Genomic DNA, 22,637 nt, shown 5'->3' with positions numbered 1-22,637 from the left:
GAAGAGAAGATGTCCAGTATGTACCTTGCTCCTCCCGGACTGGCCGGCCGGGGCGACGCGCTGCTGGGAGCCCGGCGCAGGGAACGCCTGGGTCGGGATGTTCAACATGGTGTTGACGCTTCGGAGACAACCCAAGTTTCGGAGAAAACCTGTTTTAAAACCAGCGGAAGTGGACCACGGTCAACACATGAAGGACGCTGCCTGCTGCTTACTGTCACCGCTGTAAGTTCCTCCACAGCTCAAACACATAACTTTCAAAACTGTTAAGTTATTGAGCAACAAACAGACGCTGCTTGTAGCGAGGAGGAGGCTAATCTAATCTAAGCTAACAGTGCTAACAGTTGACATTACGCTCCAACAAACCGGACTCACAGCTACCAGTTATACATCGTCATGGTAACATTTCGATTAAATATAACATGTCCCGTGTTGGGTTGAATAATTAATACGCAAATTCAATCATTCCTCGACGTCTAGTGGACAAACGCGAGTCAATTTCCTGCGTCTGAGGCTGGTTCTGCCGCTGGGAAGACTACAATAATTGTCGCACGTTCTGACGTCATCGTCAACAAACGGCGTCACTAAGGTGCGACGGCCCCTCCGCTTATATTAGCCGCTGGCCCCCCAGTTCTTTTAATGGAGCATTACAAACAACTTTAGTGTTTAAAATACACAAATATGACAGTAGTAGTGCAGTGAAGGGTTAAAAGGTGGTATGTCACAATAGATATTTTAATATTTATCGTTTAAATATCAGTAATAACTGTAACTATAAACGTAAAGCATGATAATTCAGGTTGTCGACTGTATAGGTTGTCATGCAGGGTCCAGTCATTACATTATTATTTATTAGTTGTAAAATGGGTAGTCATCTTTAATTTTTATTTATTTAATTAAGTTTTGATTTTAAAATATCTCTAGGCTTATTTTATTTTTATTTTTTTTATTGATAAGTAGGCTACTCAGATGTTTGCTGAGTTCAAATAAAATCCCAGATTGTTAGTTTACAACAAAGTCAATTAATTCCAATCTATTGTTCCTCTATTGGCCTTTAAAGACCTACAACCAATCGCTTGTAAGTGCCAGTAACTCACCTGAAATGAACCTGTTCAAAGAAACAGTGAAGAATGAAGCATTTTGTCCTTCACTGTCGTCGTCGTCATCATCATCATCGTCCTCCTCCTCTGACTCCCTCTGGTTTTCCTTTGACATTATAAAAACATGGACGTGGTGTCTCACACGGTTTTGATGAAGTAGTATTCATTTACAGTCCTACTCCTACAGTGCAGTGCAGCACAGCAGCAGTAGAGCTCTCAACCCCATCATGGACGCCGTGAAAAGGGTTTGCTTTTGAAAGGCTTATCTGCTAAGAGGATTCAAGGACCGGAGCTCTCTGCCTTCACAATAAAGGCACATGGCAGGCTTGGTTACTCCTGATCACCTCAATGGCGTTACAAACAGTTATAATCATCTGTAAGCTACAATTTTAAAATAGCCTACAACAATAGTATTTAGAATGCATTTAAGTGGTTTATAATTATGCTATCATACATTTTTCATAAATTCATCCAGGGTCACTATTTGGCAATCAACTAATAAGATCCCCCCTGTATATTAAATGGTGATGTGTTTTACAAAAGTTGTAATAGTGAAGGCTCCTTTTACTATTTGCACAAGTTTATAACTGACATATAAATAGAGTGAGATGCCAAGACACAGTCAGAGCAACAACTGGACACAGATATGTGAACAGTGGACACATTATTATCAACCAACTAGCAAAAAGTAGGCTATATAAAGTATCACTGTGTACAACAATCTGATCAACACATGTGATAGTGATTGAGGATAGGCTATACTGTAGCAGCATGTTGTAAACAACAAATGAGGCCTTACAGTATGAATCTGTTTTACAGTATATGATAATTTGATCCACCATAGCTGAACATAGAAATTTCAATCAACCATTATTTGATCAAACTATATTTTTTGACCATGGCGATGATGACTGTGCTTTATTGCTGGTAACTTGGCAAATATGAAGAAGAAGCAGGTCTCCTTTTCACTAACTTAATGTATTACTATTATATGTATATTACTATTGCATGTTAAGTCAGAAAAAAAGGAAGGAGGTTTATTTACAGACGACCTCCTATGTCGAAGTTGTACTGATATCAATCAGTCAAACAGGAAGTGTGTACTTCACCTCACTCACACAGTTCCCTAATTTCTCTGTTTTTGCTTCCTCCAGTATGGAGTAATAACATTAATATGTTGCTTAGCAGGTTTTATAGCTAAGACTCATTTTCAACTCTTGTCCCTGTATCTGGCCATGTACATGTATTGTAGTTAAATATATTTAAATATACTTTGTATCTTTCACATATTATTTATTAGTGAGTGAGTGTGTGCATTTGTTTGTTTAGGGTTGATTGTGATTTACATGTGAAGCACCTTGCAGGAGCATAAATTATTCCATTGGATATTTTCTGTTACAATGACAATGAACAACACAGCTTGTTTCACTATCTTAAAATCACGATACACCTGGGGTGTCAAACGAGCGGCCCTTGGGCCAAAACCGGCCCAGCACAAGGTCTAATCAGGCCCTCTGGATGAATTTGCCAAGTGTGAAAATATGAAATTGCACATAATTTTATCAAGACATTTCAGCTTGTTCATAATATGTTTTGTTAAAGGATAATTCATGTACTGTAAACATCTTAATGATGTACTAAAACAAAGGGAAAAATTCAAAGTTCTTTATATTTATAGGTTATCATGCTATTATTTTACTGGTCCGGCCCACTTGAGATTAAATTGTGCTGTTTGTTGTGACCCCTGAACTAAAATGAGTTTGACACCTCTCTGCCATAAACTATAAAGTTGACATTGAGCCACAGTGTGCGGTACCACATCCATCCTGCAGATGGCAGCACAGATCAAAAATAGCCTGGATTCAATGGTCGACAACTTTTATTGTTTAAGGTGTTTGGGTGTTGTGTTGTTTTCCAAAACATGGCCACATGAGCACAGACACACAAACACCAAACACTGAGTTGTGACACTTTAAAGTGAATTTGCGGTGACGTCACTCATGCATCTAACAGTGTGATGTTTGTTGGCTTATATTATTGTGCCGTATCACATCTTCTTTTGCTTTCTTTTGTATATTCCACCTCTTTCTTTCTCCCTCTCTCACTCTTTTGCCCCCCCACCCCCACCCATTTTTTTTTCTTCATCTTCTTCTTTCCCCCTGTAGATCCATAGCACAGGGGCAGATAATTACAATTTCAAAACCATTTGCCAGATCATTACCAGCTAATCCCGTGTTTGGTCTGATGAGTCACGCGCCTCATTTGCCACAGTGCGGGGCAGCTTGGGACCCTTTTCACAAACACCAGCCAGGGACCACCAGCCGGTCCTGTGGGGCCACTATACACCACCGGGGCTTTGGGTTGAGGGTGGGTGGGTGGGTGGGGGAGTTCCTCTGGGATAAGTGGAGATCAGACGACCCAGCATGAGTAGAAATTAGAGGACGGAGCGCTAAAGTGTGAATCTGTGTTTGCTGGAAAAGACTAGGTTATTATCCACTCTGACTAATTATCATCATTATCCTGTCTAAAGCATAAAAAGAAGCCCCTCACTGGTTCAGTTCACACCGTGTAGCCTCTACATTTAAAATGTTGATTTACTCTAATGAGTTGATTTGCGTTCATCTAATTAAAAAATTATGGAGAACAACTCGTCATTTCCTGTAATTAAAAATAAAAAAGGGATGTTTTATGAATTATGGAGTAAGTTGAGTTCAATGGGATGAAAAGATCAACAGTTTCGTGCACTGACTGAACCAGTTCCAACTGGTTTTCATGCTAATGTTAATGGGATCTGACAGGAATGACTCTACAGAAAACAGATTCACTCTTTTGCAATGTTTTAATCCAAGTTGTAAATTGTACAAGTAGATTTCAGCTCTTTACGATATTGTGATTCAAAATAAGTAGAAGTTTCATTTTAAAAACTTGAATACAAAGAAGACTTATTGAAATATATTGAAATATTAACATTTTTACAACTTTTTATCCTGAAAAACCTCCATTTATTCCTATATTCATATCATATAAGTCTTGCCAAGACCAATAAGGTGGCAACATTGACATACTGCAACAAATCAAGTTATTACTTTATACGAGTTGCATCATTTCTGGTGTTTGACAGCTTATAGACCTAAAATTAAAACTGCCTCCAACTGTATGATGTGATCCTGTAGTCGTTACATACATTTGTGCTCATTAGAGGATGTTCAGAGGAGTTTATTTATTTGAAGGTTTCTTCTTCTTATAGGAACTGTTATGTTAGGAACTGTTTGCTGCAGGATGCATATCTGTCATATTAGTTAACACATCTTCACTTCATTTTTATTATTATTGGAGCCAGCTGTCATTTCTGCTGTTCATATTAATAAATCACAATAAGTATTACTATTATTATCATTACAGCAACCTGTCATCATCATCTCTCTTTCATCTCTTTCTTTTCTCCTTTAAACCCGACCACAGTCTGTCTGACACTGTTTTTATTTTCTCCACTGTCACCAAGTGTTGCTCATTGAAGAAACGGTTGAGGTTTTCTTTCTAATGTTATGAAACCTGGACCTGAGTCTTTTTTTAAAAAGAAAGGAGAAAAAAAAGCCATAAGATGATACTTGTCATAATATTGCGCTTTATTATAAAATAAAGTTTAATTGAATGTCTCCTGCTTGTTACAGGTTTGTTGCTGCTGCCGCCTGAGCCGACGTCCAACAGAGTGAGAACAAACTAATCATCTGTGCACTTCAGCAGGTAAAGCAGACATTCAATTTTGACATACAAAACATAATATAAAACCCAAATAACACAAAAGAGCAAATCTGTCTTAAGTTATAATACCGTAAATACAGAGGTGCAGCGCTCAAGTCAAATTGTCAAGTTGCATATTTGAGAATTAAGTTGACTGATAATCAGACTCCAAAGGACTTGAGTCTTCAGCTGGTTGAGTCAGCGCCACATCATAACTTAAAGGGATAGTTTAACATATTCCACAAATTAGCCCATTGCCATAATCCCTATAGTCATAGCAGTAGGTTCGTTACCTTTAATTGTCGGTGCAAGCTATTTTTAGAACGGCGGAGCAGAGCCGTGAGCTGCTCAGAGCTACGCTACGGAGGCTCATGGGATTTCTTGGTTTCCCTCATCAAACTCATCAAATACACAATCCAACAACTCCAAAACGCTCTGGTGGACAAGTTGTGACCTGCACATTCACCACGCTATGAGATAATAGAGGTAAATTCACGAATTTACCTCTAAAACAACTCTGTCTTGTTACGTTCTGTTATTGTCTCATAGCTTGGTGAATGTGCAGGTCATAACTTGGTCACAAAAAAGATAAGAGTAACTGAATAAGACTGATTGTCTGTATATAATGTTATTAAGTTAAAAGTCTTAGTTTGTCTTAGCATTACAGTAAGTAAATGGAATATAGACACATCAATTAAAACAGATTTTTATTTCCAGTCAGGTTTTTTTTCCTCCTTTTTATTGTACGGTGTCCTAGTAAAGTCAACAATGGCCTCCTCTGACTTCCTGTAGGACTCGCCACCTGTGCTCCACCAGAGCTACACACACACACACACACACACACTGTAGCTGTGAAAACAAGCAGCATGAATGAATAACACTCGTCCTGCACCGAGAGCGAGAGCGAGAGCGACCCATTACACATTAATGTCCATCTGTTTCTTTGTCCGTGTGTTGGAGTCTCGCTGCCAGTGTCGTCCTGTAAACATCCACACACGCCCAGCGGACTGTTTGTTGTTGTTGTTGACAGGGATTTCTCAGCAGCACGCGCTGGTCGTGAACACACACACACACACACACACACACACACACACACACACACACACACACACACAAACACACATGCTAGACCATATGGTTTGTATATATTGTTGTATAAAGGCCGGCGTTTCCTCCCAGTGAAGAGTCAGTTGATTGACCACATATCACACCATGCCGCCACCACCACCACCACCACCACCACCACAGAGCCACAAAGGGTTTCCATGGCAACGCACGAGGTTGAGGCGGCGAGGTTGGATTAACAAATGGATTTGGCATCCGTTTTATTCCATGTGCTGCTGCTGCACTCTTGCCACCACCACCACCACCACCGCTCCATCACCACCACCACCGCTCCACCACCGCCACCGCCGGCGTTGATATTTGCCAAAGAAAGTAATATTTGTCAAACACATCAGCTGTTACAGTTTGTGTGCTCAGGTTCATCCGGCACATCACAGACCAGAGCTCAGATATCCTGTCTAGTGTCAAAATAACATGGTATAATAATATATTGACGCCCCAACAGTGAATCAGAAGGAACTAAACTTCATTTGAATGAATGAATGGATGCATGAATGAATGGGCTTACAAGACACCAAGAAAACATACCAGGACCATGTCAAACAGATAAGAAAACAAACAAAGCCAAAATACAGTTAAAACATCCAGATCCTCAGGAGCAATCACATCATTTTTGCAGTTCAAATCCATAATTCAAAAAGAAAACGAAAAGAAAACAGTACACTAAAGGAGTTAATCGAAGATGAATTTAAACTAACTATTCTGTCTTCTTTTCCAGGCTTTGGAAATGAAACTAGTCTTAAACACATTGAAATTAAACAACCAATCCAGTTTCATATACGTTTAAAAGATGAAAATATTCAACATGTATCATTTAAAAAGTATTTAAACATGTTTTTTCCTGCTGGGGATCATGGTCACCTCTTATAACTGATCTGATATGAATACACATCAGGTTTAAAGGGGACATATTATGGAAATATCACTTTTTGAAGGCTTTTTAACATATCTGGGTGTTTGGCTTGGCTTCCGCCCCCCAAAATGTGAGTATTTACCCCCCCAAAAAAACTTGTAATTTGCAGGTTCCTTAAGTTGAAATCCATGTGGTTTTACGAGCTGTTCCCTCAGTTGTCATTTTTTGGAAATATCATGCATTGGAAATTTGACTGCATGTTAAATTTTTGAGTTGTTTTGGTCTTGTAAATTAACTTATATGGGTTGTTTTGTTGTTTGTTGGTGTAAATGAAGGCGTAGGTAACTGGAAGTGACAGACCATCAAAGATTCTTCATATTTGAGCTACTCTACACTTTTATGAAAGGAACAAATTAATGAATTTGCATAATACCACCCCTACCTGTGAGTATCTCTCCACCCATTAGCTATGCATGACATTACACAAGAATCAGACTAATGGTTTATTGAATACAAATGAGCTACACCCCTAATATGAGCCGTCATTTGAGCCACTGGAGCAAAAGAAAGGTCTGTAAAGTGCAACCTGAACCCGTCATGTGGTAGGTAGGTGGTCAGCAGGCGGAGCAGGACTGAGCTGGATAAATGACTCCGTGGAGAAACTCTCAGCAGGATAAAACCAACTGAGACTATCAGACCTGCAGGAGGAGAGAGAGGCTGTCAGAGTTCACTTTAAAAATGTCCTCAGGGTGAAACGGTTAGAATATGAGCCGACACCAGAGGTGAAAGTGGAGCTTGTCTACTTCCCACAGAGGGGCAACAAATAATAATCAATGTAATGAAAATAAAAGAGTCAAGATGAAGCAATAGAGGAAAAATGTATAAGTTGCTGACAGTGGAGTAAAACATTAAGTTAAAGAAACAATAAAGAAAGTAAAGAACTGGCTCACACACATGCAGTAAATGGTAAACCAATAACAACATTAACACCAACCCAATAACTTCCAAATCAAAACTTATCAGTGATTTAAAATGCTGATTATTATGATTTTTTATTCCCACTGTCATATTTTAACAGAAGAACAAACAAATACACTGATTTTGGTTTGGTAAAGTTAAATTTTAACACTAATAACTCTGGACACCTCAGAAGTTGATCATCAGATTCAGATGATTGATCAACAAACCTGATTTATGTTTAAGTATTAGAATTAGTTTTCCTTTTTTTTTTTTTTTTACACCGTTTCTCTCTTTGTGATACTTCATTAATATTAACATTAACATTAACATTAACATTAACACACTTGTGATTTACACTGACTATCTCTCATCTTACAACTCACCAACAGTAAAATAATTGCAACTGAATTCATTGATATAGTTCCTTCTCTTGCAGCAGCCGTTTATAAAACCTACTGTAATCAGCTATTTAAGGAAATTAACACACTTTAACAAATGAAATGTCATTAAGAGGAAACATTTATCTTTTTTACAACTTATTTATAAGTTCTAAAAGATTGACAGAGCATGTTGTTGCTTTTTTGCTTTGCTTTTTTTTGCAGAATTTGTGGACAAAACAATATTTGTAATGTAATAACGCAAGTTTTTTTTTCAAAGGTTAGTTAATAACTATTTGTTTAAGATATACTATTTAATCCTTTAACACAAATATATCACTTACTTCAGCTTTAACATGAACACAAATACACTACACTACACACTTGTGAAATACTGCACATCTCTTTAAAAGAGCATGAAATAAATTAGAGTTAAATAAAAGTAAGTATAAAATAGAGATAAGTTGTAATAAATTGTGTTAATTGTGTATCTTAAGTCAACATATTTATTTTTCATGCATTATATATAAAAACACACACAAACTAACACAAAGAGCTCAAAAAATGTTTCAAACCCTGTCATCACTCTCTCTTTCTGTCTCCAAGTGTGTGTGTGTTGTAGTACTGTGCTAAAAGTAGTACTTCTGCTTTCTAAACACTGTGACGTCAGTGTGTGTGTTTGTCCCGACAGACGTCAGACACCAGGAGACAGTGGATCTGACTCTGAACAGCATCCTCCATAATGAGCCCGACCTTTGACCTCTGCCTTAAACGCCCCGCACTCGTCGCTGATTAAACGGAAGTATCATGCTCACGCTAATTGCTTCGTGCCTCGTCGCTGACATTCCCAATGAAGTTAGAACAGGGTTTATTAATTACTGCTTACATCGTCCTAATGACATCTCTCTCTCACACACACACACACACACACACACACACACACACACACACACACACACACACACACACACACACACACACACACACATCCACTACCTAGACGGTCGGGTCAGGTTGTGTCACTCAGCCAATCACCACCTCCCAACAGGTGAAGGTCAGAGTCGACCTTCACATGGAGCAACTCAGTGGAAGTTTTAGAAGAAAAGAAGAGATGGTAGAAATGTTTGTCACTTGTCAGAGAGAATTTAATGCTTTGATGTTTATTCTCTGTAGAAGTGAGCAGGTTGTTTCCACCGTTCACTTCCTACAGCGATGGTGTGTTTGTGTTCAAGCCTCAGTATTTGGTTGGCTTGTTAGTCTGGTTAGAGTATGTAGCCTATACCATGTTTGATATGGCATTGGGTTTTTTGGCCCCGAGAGGCTGCCATAGGAAGAAAATGTTGCAGTGATGAAAACAAAAGTAGATGCAGCTACTGTATGTTCGTCTTAATGTAAAACCAGTTTTCTTCTTGTCTCTTTGTAAGCCTGCACTAATGCAGACTCACTGTTTAAAGAGACAACGAGGAGTTTGTATTCCCGGACGTGGCCCGGCGGATCATGGGAATAACGCCACCGGATCGCTAGTTGGCATCGTTTATAGTTGGAACTATGACGGTATCTGACCGTCTTCCAACCTCCGACTTTCATTCTTGATTAATGAAAATATTCTTAGCAAATGGTTTCGCTTTCGTCCGTCTTGCGCCGGTCCAAGAATTTCACAGTGCGTGCGGAGGCTCATGGGAAATGTAGTGTGAGAACACTTCCGCTTTCCAAAAGTCCTTGTAGTCACTTTAAGAACTGAACAGTCCACTCAAACTCCTCGCTAATTACGGTAGTTTGGGATAAAACTAGTGTTAGCCTGGCTAACACCAGACGTGACTCAAAACGCTTCTCTCTCTATGTGATTGGACAGACCTCAAACCAATCAGAGCAACAATCCACATCCAGATGTTAATACTATTTTACTTACTTTTTATTATTATTTTTTGCTTTGTAGTGGAAAATCAATATTACAGTCTCTCAAAATCAAAGCAACAAGTCTTACGACAGCTGCTCTTCAGTGCACTCCACTTTGCATGTAAACAAAAGCTGCTAGACATTGATTCTTTTGTCATCATATGTAAAAAAAATAAAATAAAATAAAAACATTTGATTGGTCCCCCTGTAAGTAGCCTACGACTCAGCAGCTTCTTCTCCAGATGGATCTGCAAAGCAAAAATCAAATCACCAGCTATCCCACTGGGATTATTAATATATACTATGTGTGATATGGAAGTTCAGGTGTATTTTGTTGTTTTCCACCAGGTGACTGTTTAATTAAAGGGACAGTTCAGGTCATGTGACATAGTTGTTTAGTTGTCTATTGCCTCCTCAAAGATCAGCAGTACTGATCTAACTCTGATCAAACATCTAGAACCATCACTAACCTGTTCTTTGGAGATGAAACCTACATCTGCATAAACTTAGAGCAGTGATGGATGGAAGAAGAACCAAGCAGGTCCCGGGTCAGTGTCATTCACCTTCACCTCGTGTTGATGCAGCAAACTCACGCTGCAGTTTTCTCTGGTAATAAATTCTGTTTGCCTCTGATAACACTGAGGCCTCTGTTATTTACCAACACATGACAGTGAAATTTCCCACCTTTGCAAAGGTAAATATGTACTCTCCCACACCTCGCTATCTCAGAGGGAGGGGGGGGGGATAAAGAAGGGCTAAAGACAGACTTATAGAGAAAGAGAGAGCAGAGAGAGAAAGAGCAGATTCTGGGGTTGTGAACAAGTCGACAGTGTGAGCACAGCTGACAGTGTTTAAATCATCCTCCTCCTCCTCCTCCTCTTCTGCTGCTGCAGCTCCTGCATTGTTCTCTGCTGCCTCTGGCCATAGTTTACCACAGAATTAGAGTGTATTTGACTTTTAAAATGTGCTGCACACTACCGTCTGCAGACATGGGAAGAGATCTGATTTGTGAATCAGGAGCTGGACGTCTACGATAGTACAGTATAATAATGTTTTAACCTGTTGCCATTGATTAAATGTGCAATCCTAAGTAATCAAAGACTCGTCCAACTCATCCATTCAGTTGACTAATCTGGTTTGTCAAGGATAAATAGAAGAAGTGAGCAGTAAGTGAGAATTAAACCTTATCTATGTGAAGTGTGAGAGAAAACATTACATTTTCTCAGTTGTTCCCGTCAAACATTTGAATAAAATATTGAACAAGCCTCTTTAATGCAGGCACAGTATGTTGTCAGAGCGAGACCCACACTGACTCAGAGGTTTACGCTCTGTACAACGCCGTTAAACACACTCCAAGTGAACCCATAAATACTGTGTGTTTTCTGATCGACAGCTTTGGTTTTGTTATATTTATCTCTCTATGTAACAACTAGATTAGACTACTTTTTGGCTTGTGACCCCATTTGACATTTCTGGCGACCCCATCTATCAAGATGCGCCGGCTCAGATATTTTTATATGCTGCATTTTATTTGACCTCAATTTATATTTGAGAAACTGAAAGTATAGAATACAGTTGTTTAAGATTGTCTGTGGTGTTTTTAATCATAATTTTACAAAGAATAATAATTTGTTTTAAAAAAATTATCAGTATTTCAGAAGGTTGGTGGTTCGATTCCAGGCTCCTCCTGGTAACATGTCGAAGTGTCCTTGGGCAAGACACTGAACCCACACTTGCCCCCCGATGCATCCATTGGGTGTAAAAATGTGTGTGAATGGTTAGATTCCCGCACTGTGCCTAGCGCTGTATGAATGTGTGTGAAAGGGTGAATGTGACCAACAGTGTAAAGCGCTTTGAGTGGTCCAAGAGACTAGAAAAGAGATATATACGTGCAAGTCCATTTACCATTTCAGGCGACCCCACGTGAGGTCCCGACCCCAGTGTTGAAAAACACTGGACTAGATGTTATGAAAAGATTGTACTGATGGTTGATCTACCTTACAGTTTCTAGAAAGGTTGGGCTTAACAAAACAAAGCAAATTAATTGATGGTCATTGCCTTTTTTTTTTTTTTTTTTTGGGTGTTTTTTGATTTTTCTGACTCTAGAAAGAGGATATAAACCCCTCTTTCCCAATCGTTAATTTAAAATACTTAACTTTACTTAATAAATTCTTAATTTGAAGTGTTGATTGATAAGAAGATTTAAGTCTTTATTGTCATTGCACAGAACCTCATACAACCAGATTGGGTGTGTGTCCTACTGAAAGTGCATTGAAAAATAGCAATAAAAGTAAGAAAAAAAGAGGACAGATGGAAATTGACGAAAATAAAACATAACATAAATAAAACATTTTAGTATTGCACATCACGTTGGAATTATTAAACGTGATGACATTTGTGGGTTTTAAGAATCAAAAACCATCTCCTCCTCCTCTCTCAGCTTCTCTCTGTAACAACATCTCCTCCAACCTGAACAACCATACAGGTCAGTATCTCCTGAAATAGCTCCCCCTGGGGCAGTAAACAACATGCACTGGACCTCCGTTGTCATGGTTACAATAATAAACACGTCTTTGTTGCTAAGGTTACTAGCTATAGTAATAATGGCCATGTTTTGGTCAGGTTTTAGGAAAAAAGATCACGATTCATGTTGCAATTTCCTCAACATTACATCGCGTTTGTTGACTTTATTACAATATAGCCTAAGCTGTTGCTGTGACACGGGAATCGAACATGGTTCTTATCCACCCACTGAATCACTTTACTGTGTTTTATTGACTCATCACCCACCACAACTTCCTCCTGTTGTGGATTTACTCAGCAAATTTCAGGTAAACACTCAAAATCCTGCAAAGTGTTGGATGGTGGTGAGTCCAGGTGGGCGGGGCTTAGGGTGACTGCTCTGTTGTGACATCACAAAGTGACAGGAAGTCCTGACGGCTGGTTTTTAAATGCTCAGTTTCTGAATGCAGGCTGTGTGCATTTCTCTGAGGCTTTGATACTTTCACAGTATTAATATAGAACCAAGAACTGCTTTATAATCACACTACACATGGACATCTACCTTTATACTGTATGGAGCTTTAACACAAACATCTACCTTTATACTGTATGGAGCTTTAATACAAACATCTACCTTTATACTGTATGGAGCTTTAACACAAACATCTACCTTTATACTGTATGGAGCTTTAATACAAACATCTACCTTTATACCGTATGGAGCTTTAACACAAACATCTACCTTTATACTGTATGGAGCTTTAATACAAACATCTACCTTTATACCGTATGGAGCTTTAACACAAACATCTACCTTTATACTGTATGGAGCTTTAATACAAACATCTACTTTTATACCGTATGGAGCTTTAATACAAACATCTACCTTTATACCGTATGGAGCTTTAATACAAACATCTACTTTTATACCGTATGGAGCTTTAACACAAACATCTACCCTTATGGAGTTTTAATTTAAACTTCAGTTCAAGTTTAAGTTTTGTTCCTGTGTGAGCTCTTTCCTCCTCCCAGACCTCTGTCTGGGGGTCTGGTGATAACAACACAAACATGGCCTCAGGGGTCGGCAAATTGGATGATGGGGCTTAAATCAGCTCTTGTGTCCCGTCCTTGTGGAAGTGCATATGTCGGGTGAATTGAGACTATATCTTCTCCTGATAAAAGTGTGTGCACAAAACATTAAACCATCATCACCTCAGTGCTCCAGAGTTATCCTCATAGAAAGAGCCAAGAGGGAGAGGGAGAAGGAGGAGGAGGAGGAGGTCAATTAGCAAATATTAGTCAGACTTTTTTGCATTTATAAATGGGACTTTTGGTCACAAAGTAAATGCATCTACTAAAGTCTGTGTTGAGAATAGGAGAAAAGTGAGAGGATCACAAATGCACAATCAATATATTGATATTTCCACTGATGCTGCAGAGGATTTTCCATAATAATAATGCATGCAATTTATCCAAAAATTGTCTTTGTTTGTTTAAACTTCATCCCACAAACCATCAGACTGATAACTTAAAGGGACAACAAGGAGTTTCTATTTGGTTATAAAAAAGTCTCATGTTAATGTGGATGAATCTACGTTACCCACTTGTTAGTGGCTCCATTTTCGATAAATATATCGTTTTGTCTCTATCGTTATTTTGTTATTATTATTAGTGGAGGAAATGCTGGGCGAGTCGACCAGCGTTTCCTTACTTGCGGTTTTGCGGACGCTGCGAATCGCCATTTATGGTCAGAACTACGACGGTATCTGATTGTCTTCGAACCTCCGACTTTAATTCTTGATGAATGAAAACATCCTCGGTAAATGCTTTTGCTTTCGTCCGTCTTGCGCCAGTCCAAGAATTTCACCGTGCGTGCGGAGGCTCATGGTAAATGTAGTATGAGAACACTTCGCTTTCCAAAACTCCTCGTTGTCCCTTTAAAAGGAAAACTAGCAGGAAATATGACAAAATATAAATCTTTCAAATCAATTCTCTTATAACCATTGTAGCATCTGTGCATCGTCTCTCGTCTTTCTTCTCTCCATTATGTTCAACACTGTAAATGTCAATATCAGGGAAGGTGGACACACACATGCATGTGCACACAGACACACAGACACACACACACACACACACACACACACACACACACACACACACACACACAGACACACACACACACACACAATAGGACAGCCAATGCTTTGCTAATCAGCTGAGCATTCCCTCAATCTGTCTCTCGCCCCCACTTGTAGTGTAGGATTGATATCTGATTATGTCAGGTCACTCATCCAGATGGACCCACGTTCAGTCAGACTGCCCCCCCCCTCCACCCCCCCTCTGCCCCCCCCATCCACCCTACACCACACCTGACCTCTGACCTCCTGCTGTGTTGCCCGGGAAACCTGCTCCGTGGAGATGATGATGAGGCGGATGGGGTTTAGAGAAGGAGAGAGAGAGAGAGAGATGGGGAGCACCCAGGAGGAGGAGGAGGAGGAGGAGGAGGGTGGGGGGTATGTGGGGGGTAGTTAGGGGGGGTATATCTGTGTTTGGTATTCTGGCCTAATCTCATGGCTGGTTAAGCTCCATGAATAGAGAGTGAGCTGGCCATGAACGTCTCAACAACACTCCCCCCCTTCACACACTCACACTCCCTTTCTCTCATCCCTCACTGTCTGTTCTCTTGTCTTTTTCTTGGGTACTCCACCTCTTGTACTCCTCCCTCTCTTTCTCTCTTTCTCTCTTTCTCTCTTTCTCTCTCTCTCTCTCTTCTTCTTTTCTCTGCTCTGGTGCCAGACAGATGGTTCAGACAACAAACATTTGTCTGAAGTCCAGCATTCCTGTCTTGACCACCATAATAAATAAACCGGAGGAAGCAGGAGATTTTGTCAATAAGACGTGTTGTATGGGAGTACAGATGCACTCACACAGCTCCGCTCTGCCAGCTGTGAGAAAGAAAGAAAAAAAAAATTACAAATAAAGCATCAGATATAATAGCAGAAACTAATGTAGTGATACTGAAGGGAAATCCTGTTATTCTGCTTTGTATTTCTCAGATTTTTCGTTTGAAATTTTGGCTCATTTGCAATTTGTTGCATCAATAATTTAAAAAAAACCATCTCAGTCCTGCAAACTTTTATCTTGCGAGGTGTGTGGCAATGAAGCCAGTGTGATAGCAACTACATACAGTAGTTAGACATCCGTCCGTCACCTGCATGGACTTTTTCCGAAGGGTGTTTTTGTTTTGCAATTTAAATTTCTTATTCATATTCGCAGTAAAAAGGAAGGAAAAAGCAGCTTAAATGGTACAACATACACAAAACACAGAGGGTAATGTCAGACAATATCATGAGAAGTCACAAGTGTTCCTGGAAAAATAAGTTCAGGATACAGAAAGAAAAAAGATAATGATAATAAAATAATAATAAATAATTCTCAAAAGTGGTTTTGAACCTCTCAGCGAGCTGCTCCATGGTCACTATCTTGGCAGGTGTTTGACTCCGCCCACCTTTACGTCAAAAATGGACAAAGAGGTGAAGCAGATACTTGTGGCATTCAAGCATTCACTCAAAGCCGCACATAATGTCAATACTGCATAGCTTTTAAGCCTTAATAAAATGTAAACAGGTGAGTTGGATGAAAATTCATCCTCCATGCAGTCGTCATGAAGAAGGAAGAAAGTGTAGCTGTTTTGTACCGGGCTGAATCAGCAGGGAAAAGCTGAAATGTACATATATATATATAGATATATTTTAATATTTTTTTCATGCCTGTGTTATATGAGAAGTGAAAAGTGCCAGTTTTTGTAATGTTGCTGCTGCTATTACAATGTGAATATGACATCAACAGGTTTTTCTTTGCATGAATATACTAATATCAGTCATTTTGCACAGTTTGTCTCTTATTTTTAGGTGGATTTATCAGATTTTTGAAGACTTCTATTCAAGTAAATGTATGTTAAAACCCATTCATCACATTAAATTGAGTCCTTTTATTCACAGTATGGTGAATGAGGAATATGTGACACCTTTCACATGCACACAAACCCCCACACAGTGAAAAATGAAGCAAACACACGCCAGAAACTGAAGTTCATTATAGAGTCTGTCCTCATAGACTCTCATGTTAAAACATCTACAGAGGAAATAAACATGTTTACAGTCTGGTATGCAAATAGTCTGGCCTCTGTGTTACATGATGTCATGTTTAGAGAGTCCAGCTACGGTGGCCTAGAAGAAAATATCCTCAGTTTGACAACACTTAATTGCAGGGGACAAAAAAACAAAGTGTTATGCATTCGATTGAGCTCTCCAGGCCACCGTAGTCTTTACTTTCATATTCTGCATGCAATTCTTAAATAACCCAATTGAAATTGACTTTCTCCTCTCAGAGCCATTAAATAAAGCTGATGTTGCACTATACAGGACTTATAGTTGGACATGTGGTCGTGTAGAGGAATCCTTTTAAAATCCAATTATTGATTCAAAACGAGGAGTATCAATACATGAGGAGAAACACAACGGTGATTTCCCAGTGTTGTTTCTCATTCCTCCCTCCGTGGGACAAAGAAACAATCACAATTTAAAGCCTGTATGAATCAATTATCATATGTAATCAATTACTTTAATTACCAACTCCCTGCTGCCATCCCAACACACACACAAACACACATTTAAACACTGTACTTACATAGTGTATACATACTATATCCATACACATCTCACACACACCGAAAAACTGTAAAAGTAAATTATATTTTCTTCTATTCGGTACACACACACACACACACACACACACACACACACACACACACACACACACACACACACACACACACAGACTAACTGTAACAGAGAAGTGTTGACAGCAGCCTCTCTTTGGTAAATATTGAATTTAGCCTAGCAGGCAGGCTCAGTCAAATCTCCCAGCATGCAGTGGGCCGGCGCTCAGTCATCCAGATGGACAGCTTTGCTGGGAGTTATTTGGTAAACAGCTGTCATATGTTCTGCTATGTTTCATCACAGAGTGAAACACGCGTTACTCAAAGTTATCCAAGCCATTCAAGGCAACAAGTGGAGCCAACGACAACTTCCTGGGTTTTTCTTTTTTTTTTCAGATGCCTTATATGAAAAATGATCAGTGAGTTTATTTGGATCAATACTTGATCAGTGAGACGGCAGCAGACTGAACACCTGGGGGAAGAATTTGATTGGCTCTGAATGACTCGTCCAGAATATGATACAGTACAACAAATGACTAATCAATTCATTTGAAACACTGATTTTCTTGTTACAGTTATAAGGACACAATGAGACATTACAGTTGAATCTATTTACGAATAACAGCAGAGAAAGACTTCAATCTATACAGTATATCACTGTCACCAAGAAAATGTATTTCAAATATCAGAATCAATAAGGTGCAGAAATGTTACAAAAAAATAGACATGAAGAACATAAACATAACTCCAAGAAAGACAGAGAAGGCACAAAATACTATTTACAGGATCATCGACATATATGGGAATAAAAAAGTTATCAAGATGTTTTGTAATGCACTTTCTCTCCAAAATATAAGAGCACCTTATTAGGGCCTTGAACGCACCACAGGTGCAAAGACCCAATTGTATTTCAATTTTTTATTTTCAGTCCAAATGAATCCCATGCTCAAAAAACTCATGAAAGTTTCCACACATGTCAAGTCGGGTGAGAATCGATGATATTTAAAGTCTTTGTACATGGGCAGGGAAAAACTTTCAACAACAAAAACTTCCACAAAGGTGTTATTTTGGAGCAGGTGGATGAAAATCAGTGGCAGGTTTTACACCTCATATTTGAACGAACGCCTTCTTGGGATTTTGTTTGATCCACTTCATATTTCATAAAGCTCATCTTAAGACCTTTGTGATTAAAAGTTACTGGTAATGTATTTATCTAACCTTTGTTTCACCAGGTAAGTCGTTTGAGAACCAGTTCTCATTTGCAATGATGACCTACAGTATACTGTACTATACTGACCTGGTATTAAAAGTTATGCTATAAAAGTTACGCTTCAGTGTGTGACATGGCAGTGCGATGGACCCATTCAACACTTCTTGCAGCTTTAATATATTCTTAAACTCATAGTCTGCAACAAAATAAAGTGATAGTTGCATTTAAAAGGTGTTATTGTGCTAAAATTATACCTCTTTATCAACCAATCAATCACATTTTATTTATATAGCACCTTTCAAAGCAAATAAAGGCAGTTCAAAGTGCTTTACATTTTGATTGAAAAAGTATTTAAGAAGTGAAACAAGAAGAATGACGTGGAGACTAATGCATGAAGATTAAAAACAACAATAAGATATAGCAATAGTAAAAAATAAAATAAAATAAAAACACAATAAAATATGATAAAATATTTTAAAAAACAATAAAAGAATAAAGTGCGGGATAGAAATATAGGACAAAATATAAAAACACTCAAAAGAAAGATAACAATAAGAGAGAAGAAAGTAATAAAATAGAAGAATGTAAAACTGTAAAATAGAATAAAATGAGACTATAACATAAAGGCCAGATTAAAGAGATGGGTTTTTAGCCTACGTTTGAAAGTGTCAATGCTTGTAACTCCTCTTTAACCACTTTTTGAAAAACAAATCCATAAATTATTTAAGATATCCTGTATTGATTCTAGAAACCACACATTTCTAACATTCAGTATCACTTGAAGTAACTTGAAAAGAAAAGAAAAGTTCTCTGCTAGTGTTTAAAAAAAGGAAAACACAGCACTCTGGGTGAAATAAAACAGTAATTATAGTGGAGACTTTCTCCCGTCGTCTTCACAAACAGTGGCTGCTCAGAGATGAGAGAAAGGCTTGGATTTGTGCAGCAGCAGCCGAGTCATTATGTTCTTCCTCGTGGACATTCCTGCCAAGGTTGAAATCTCCATTGCTAATATGAACTTTGCATAAGTGCTTATAATGGTAGCGTCAATTCAGCCTGGTTATTGTTTTTCCACTAAAGTAAAGCAAAGCTGAGAAAATTCCTGGGTAAATATAAACTTTGCTTAAGTACTTATGTGACTGTTCTCTCTCTCCCATATGGTCGCCAAAGGCACAAAGCCTCGGGGGGAATACCAAGCAGGTCGGATAAGCTCCCCACCACCATCACCACCACTCCTCCTCCTCCTCCTCCTCCTCCTCCTCCTCCTCCTCCTCCTCCTCCTCCTCCAATCCAAGCAGACAAAGACTCGGCTCTTCAAAGCAGCGCCAGGCCTTTAAACAGTTAACAGCAGCAAGAGCTTTTAAACGTGACAGTGTTTGAGAAGACTTTGCACCACTAACCACTCGGAGATCTCCCACACTCCTGCTGCCGCCGCCGCCGCCGCCGGAGGAAACGAGACGAGACAAGATGAGCTCACTTCTGTCTCCTGACTTTACTTTACTTTCATTTTCTTTTCTCTTTGCTCATCTCTATTACTTTGACTTCTTGTTGCACTCCTGCAAATCAAAAACCACTATTATTACTACTATTTTCATTATTTGGACGACTATGATCCATATATTAGCACATTTCATATCACAATCTGCACAAGAACTAGAAGAAAAAGTCATAAAAATGAGTGGGTTTGTGTAAATCTATCAATATTATGCCCTTTTACAACCCTGGTAGTTCTAATCAAAATATTATAATAATAATCATTTCATTACGATTTATTCCACTCATGGTTTACATACTTCACATGATTGCACATATCTACACGTAATCACCATGAATGAAAAGGAGGAGGATGAAGAAAAACGTATGATACCTGCCCCTTTCTATAGTTATAATTGCATTGGCCCAGTATCAACACCAATATTATACACTACTTCAAAAAATTAAAGATGATGAAACATTTAATAATGATAACAAGGAAACAAACAAACAACAAAATAGCAATGGACACAGCCCGTCTATCTATTTTTTTCTTTTTTCCCCTTCTTTTTCTCTTTCTCCTTCTTTTTTGTAGGCACTTTTATTTTTAAACATCTTCTTGTACAACTTTTCAGTTCCTTGCTTTGTGAATGCCATAGTTTTACACCTGCAACAGTAATATCACATTAATTATAATCTTAAATTGGTCCCAGCAGAGTTACATTATGTGTTAGTTTGACATTTTTTCTAATAAATTGTCTTAAAGATAAGTTAAAAAAAAAAGAAAAAAGTGTCTCAAATTTGTGCAAAAGACAAAATAACAACAGCATTATAATCATCAAATAAATCACTGTAACTTCTCTCCATGTGAGAAACACAACAGATCCCTTTTATTGATAAGTGGTGTTAAGTATGAAAAGGTAAACTCTCTTATCCTTTGAAAAAAACAATGAACTGACTCAATATTAGAATAAACCACAGAACTCATATTAAATCTCTTTCTCTAGTTTTTAGGTTCATGAATCCTGTAGGAAACAGTTTTGAATGTTTTCAACTCATCCATGAAACCAGAAAGTCAAAAATTTGTCTCGATAAAATTTCTGAAGTCAGTGAGAATCAGCGTTCGTCTGCTTTTCTCTGCAGCTCGAACATGAACATCGTGTCAGTACAAACAACACATATAGTCACAGTTACACACTAATTAACCGTAAGTAAGATCATTATCGTTACATAATGAACCTTTGTGCTTTAATTGTGAGTCATTTATAGCATCAGAGCTAATGGACGTGCGCTGTATTTAAAGTACAGACTGATCAGTTAAGTTCAACTCATTATGACTACAGTACATGTTTTGATTTATTATTATAGCATAATATCTATGTATACATACTCATTATATTACATACTATACACAGCAGTGGGGCTGAGGGCTTAGTCCCACCACATAAAACAGTGTGTGTGTGTGGTGTTGTCGCCCAGTAAACGTCCTGCAAACGATAAATACATGTAAAAATCAAACGGTTAGTGTGTGTAGAGTGATTGTGGCTGTGATGGCTGTGTATGTGTGTGTGTGTGTGTGTGTGTAGATTTAAGAGTCTGGGACCTGCTGCTGCTGCTGCTGTAAGTCTTTATGGCCTGAGTGTGAAGTGTCATCATTAGTAATGTGATTAACACCTTCTCCACGGGAGCAGCAGGGGGCAGCGCTTTGTGTGTGTGTGTGAGAGTGAGAGAGTGTGTGTTTAGTGTGTATAAGATAGAAAAGAGACAATGATGTGTGTGACTCTTTTGTCGAGCCTCTTCTGATATATTTCAGGACTGGAGAGTGTGTGTGTGTGTGTGTTGGATTTATGTGGCTGCCTCCTCTTCCACATGGGCCATAATTACCTTGTTAATATATTAGTGACCAGCATTGATTACGTGGCTAATCCAATCACAGCGCTGTGCAATTGATCCTTCTGCAAAGCAGCCTGACAATAAGCACTTTGAGCAAAGAGACGCTCAATAGCTCATGCACAATCGGCTCTCTCACAGCTTAATTGGCTAAAATAAGCCAAACATTTTGGTTTCCCTCTCAACGTTCAGATCAATGGGGAGAATGAGGCCTGAATTCAGATCACTCTCTTAACAAGCACAGCTGAGTTTTCCTCCCTCCCCTCTCCTCTCCTCACCCCTCAAAGATTAGTTGTGAGGAGCGTTAGGAGACACTGTTGTTTACATCGTGTGAGTCACAGATCTCACTAAATGTTACGAAGTATAGGAGGAAACTCAGGGTTTTGTGGACATGGTTTTAGTCGCTTATGTTCATGTTGATGATAAACATAATAACCCCAGTTATAGTAGAAAGGCACTTTACCACCATAATAATAATAATATTAATTTGGTTAAATTAAAGCAGAAGTAAGCGATCCGGTCGTTTTCGCTAATGCTGCGTTCCAGGCAGGCTTTTGAAACCGTAAATTACAGCTTCAAGTCACGACTTACGACTTTGTAGCGTTCCAGGCAACCCACTCGTGTTTTTCCGACCTGTTTTACCTGTGAAAGTCACTATAACGGCCAACTGTGGTAACTTCCGACCCGTGAACTCGTACCAGATCGAACTGGTACAACTTCACAGGTCGGAAAAACACGGGTTACGGGCTGCCTTGAACGCACCATAACAGTCCTCGTCCCTACGTCACCACATTCA

At 38.8% G+C, this 22,637-nt stretch overlaps 1 protein-coding gene and 1 long non-coding RNA gene across 2 annotated transcripts in view; one reads left to right on the top strand and one right to left on the bottom strand.

Moving 5' to 3' along the window:
- cyb5r4 (cytochrome b5 reductase 4) overlaps positions 1-1,250 on the bottom strand; it is a 13,129-nt gene extending 11,879 nt beyond the window's left edge. The window contains exons 1-2 of the mRNA XM_085803033.1: positions 1,095-1,250; positions 25-149 (exon numbers count right to left, since the gene is read on the bottom strand). Of these exons, the coding sequence (XP_085659159.1) occupies positions 25-149; positions 1,095-1,212 (243 nt within the window). The 5' untranslated portion in view covers positions 1,213-1,250. The remainder of the gene's footprint in view (positions 1-24; positions 150-1,094) is intronic.
- Positions 115-20,089, top strand: LOC146972617 (uncharacterized). The gene is made up of 3 exons (XR_015037893.1): positions 115-222; positions 4,769-4,841; positions 19,649-20,089. It is a non-coding gene; the product is annotated as an uncharacterized LOC146972617 (long non-coding RNA).
- The last annotated feature ends 2,548 nt before the right edge of the window (positions 20,090-22,637 follow it).

The sequence above is a fragment of the Trachurus japonicus genome, chromosome 16, assembly GCF_045865225.1.
Source record: "Trachurus japonicus isolate A0001 chromosome 16, Traja_1.0".
In the NCBI taxonomy this organism is placed as follows: Eukaryota; Metazoa; Chordata; class Actinopteri; order Carangiformes; family Carangidae; genus Trachurus; species Trachurus japonicus.
This window is presented reverse-complemented; position numbering and strand designations above follow the sequence as displayed.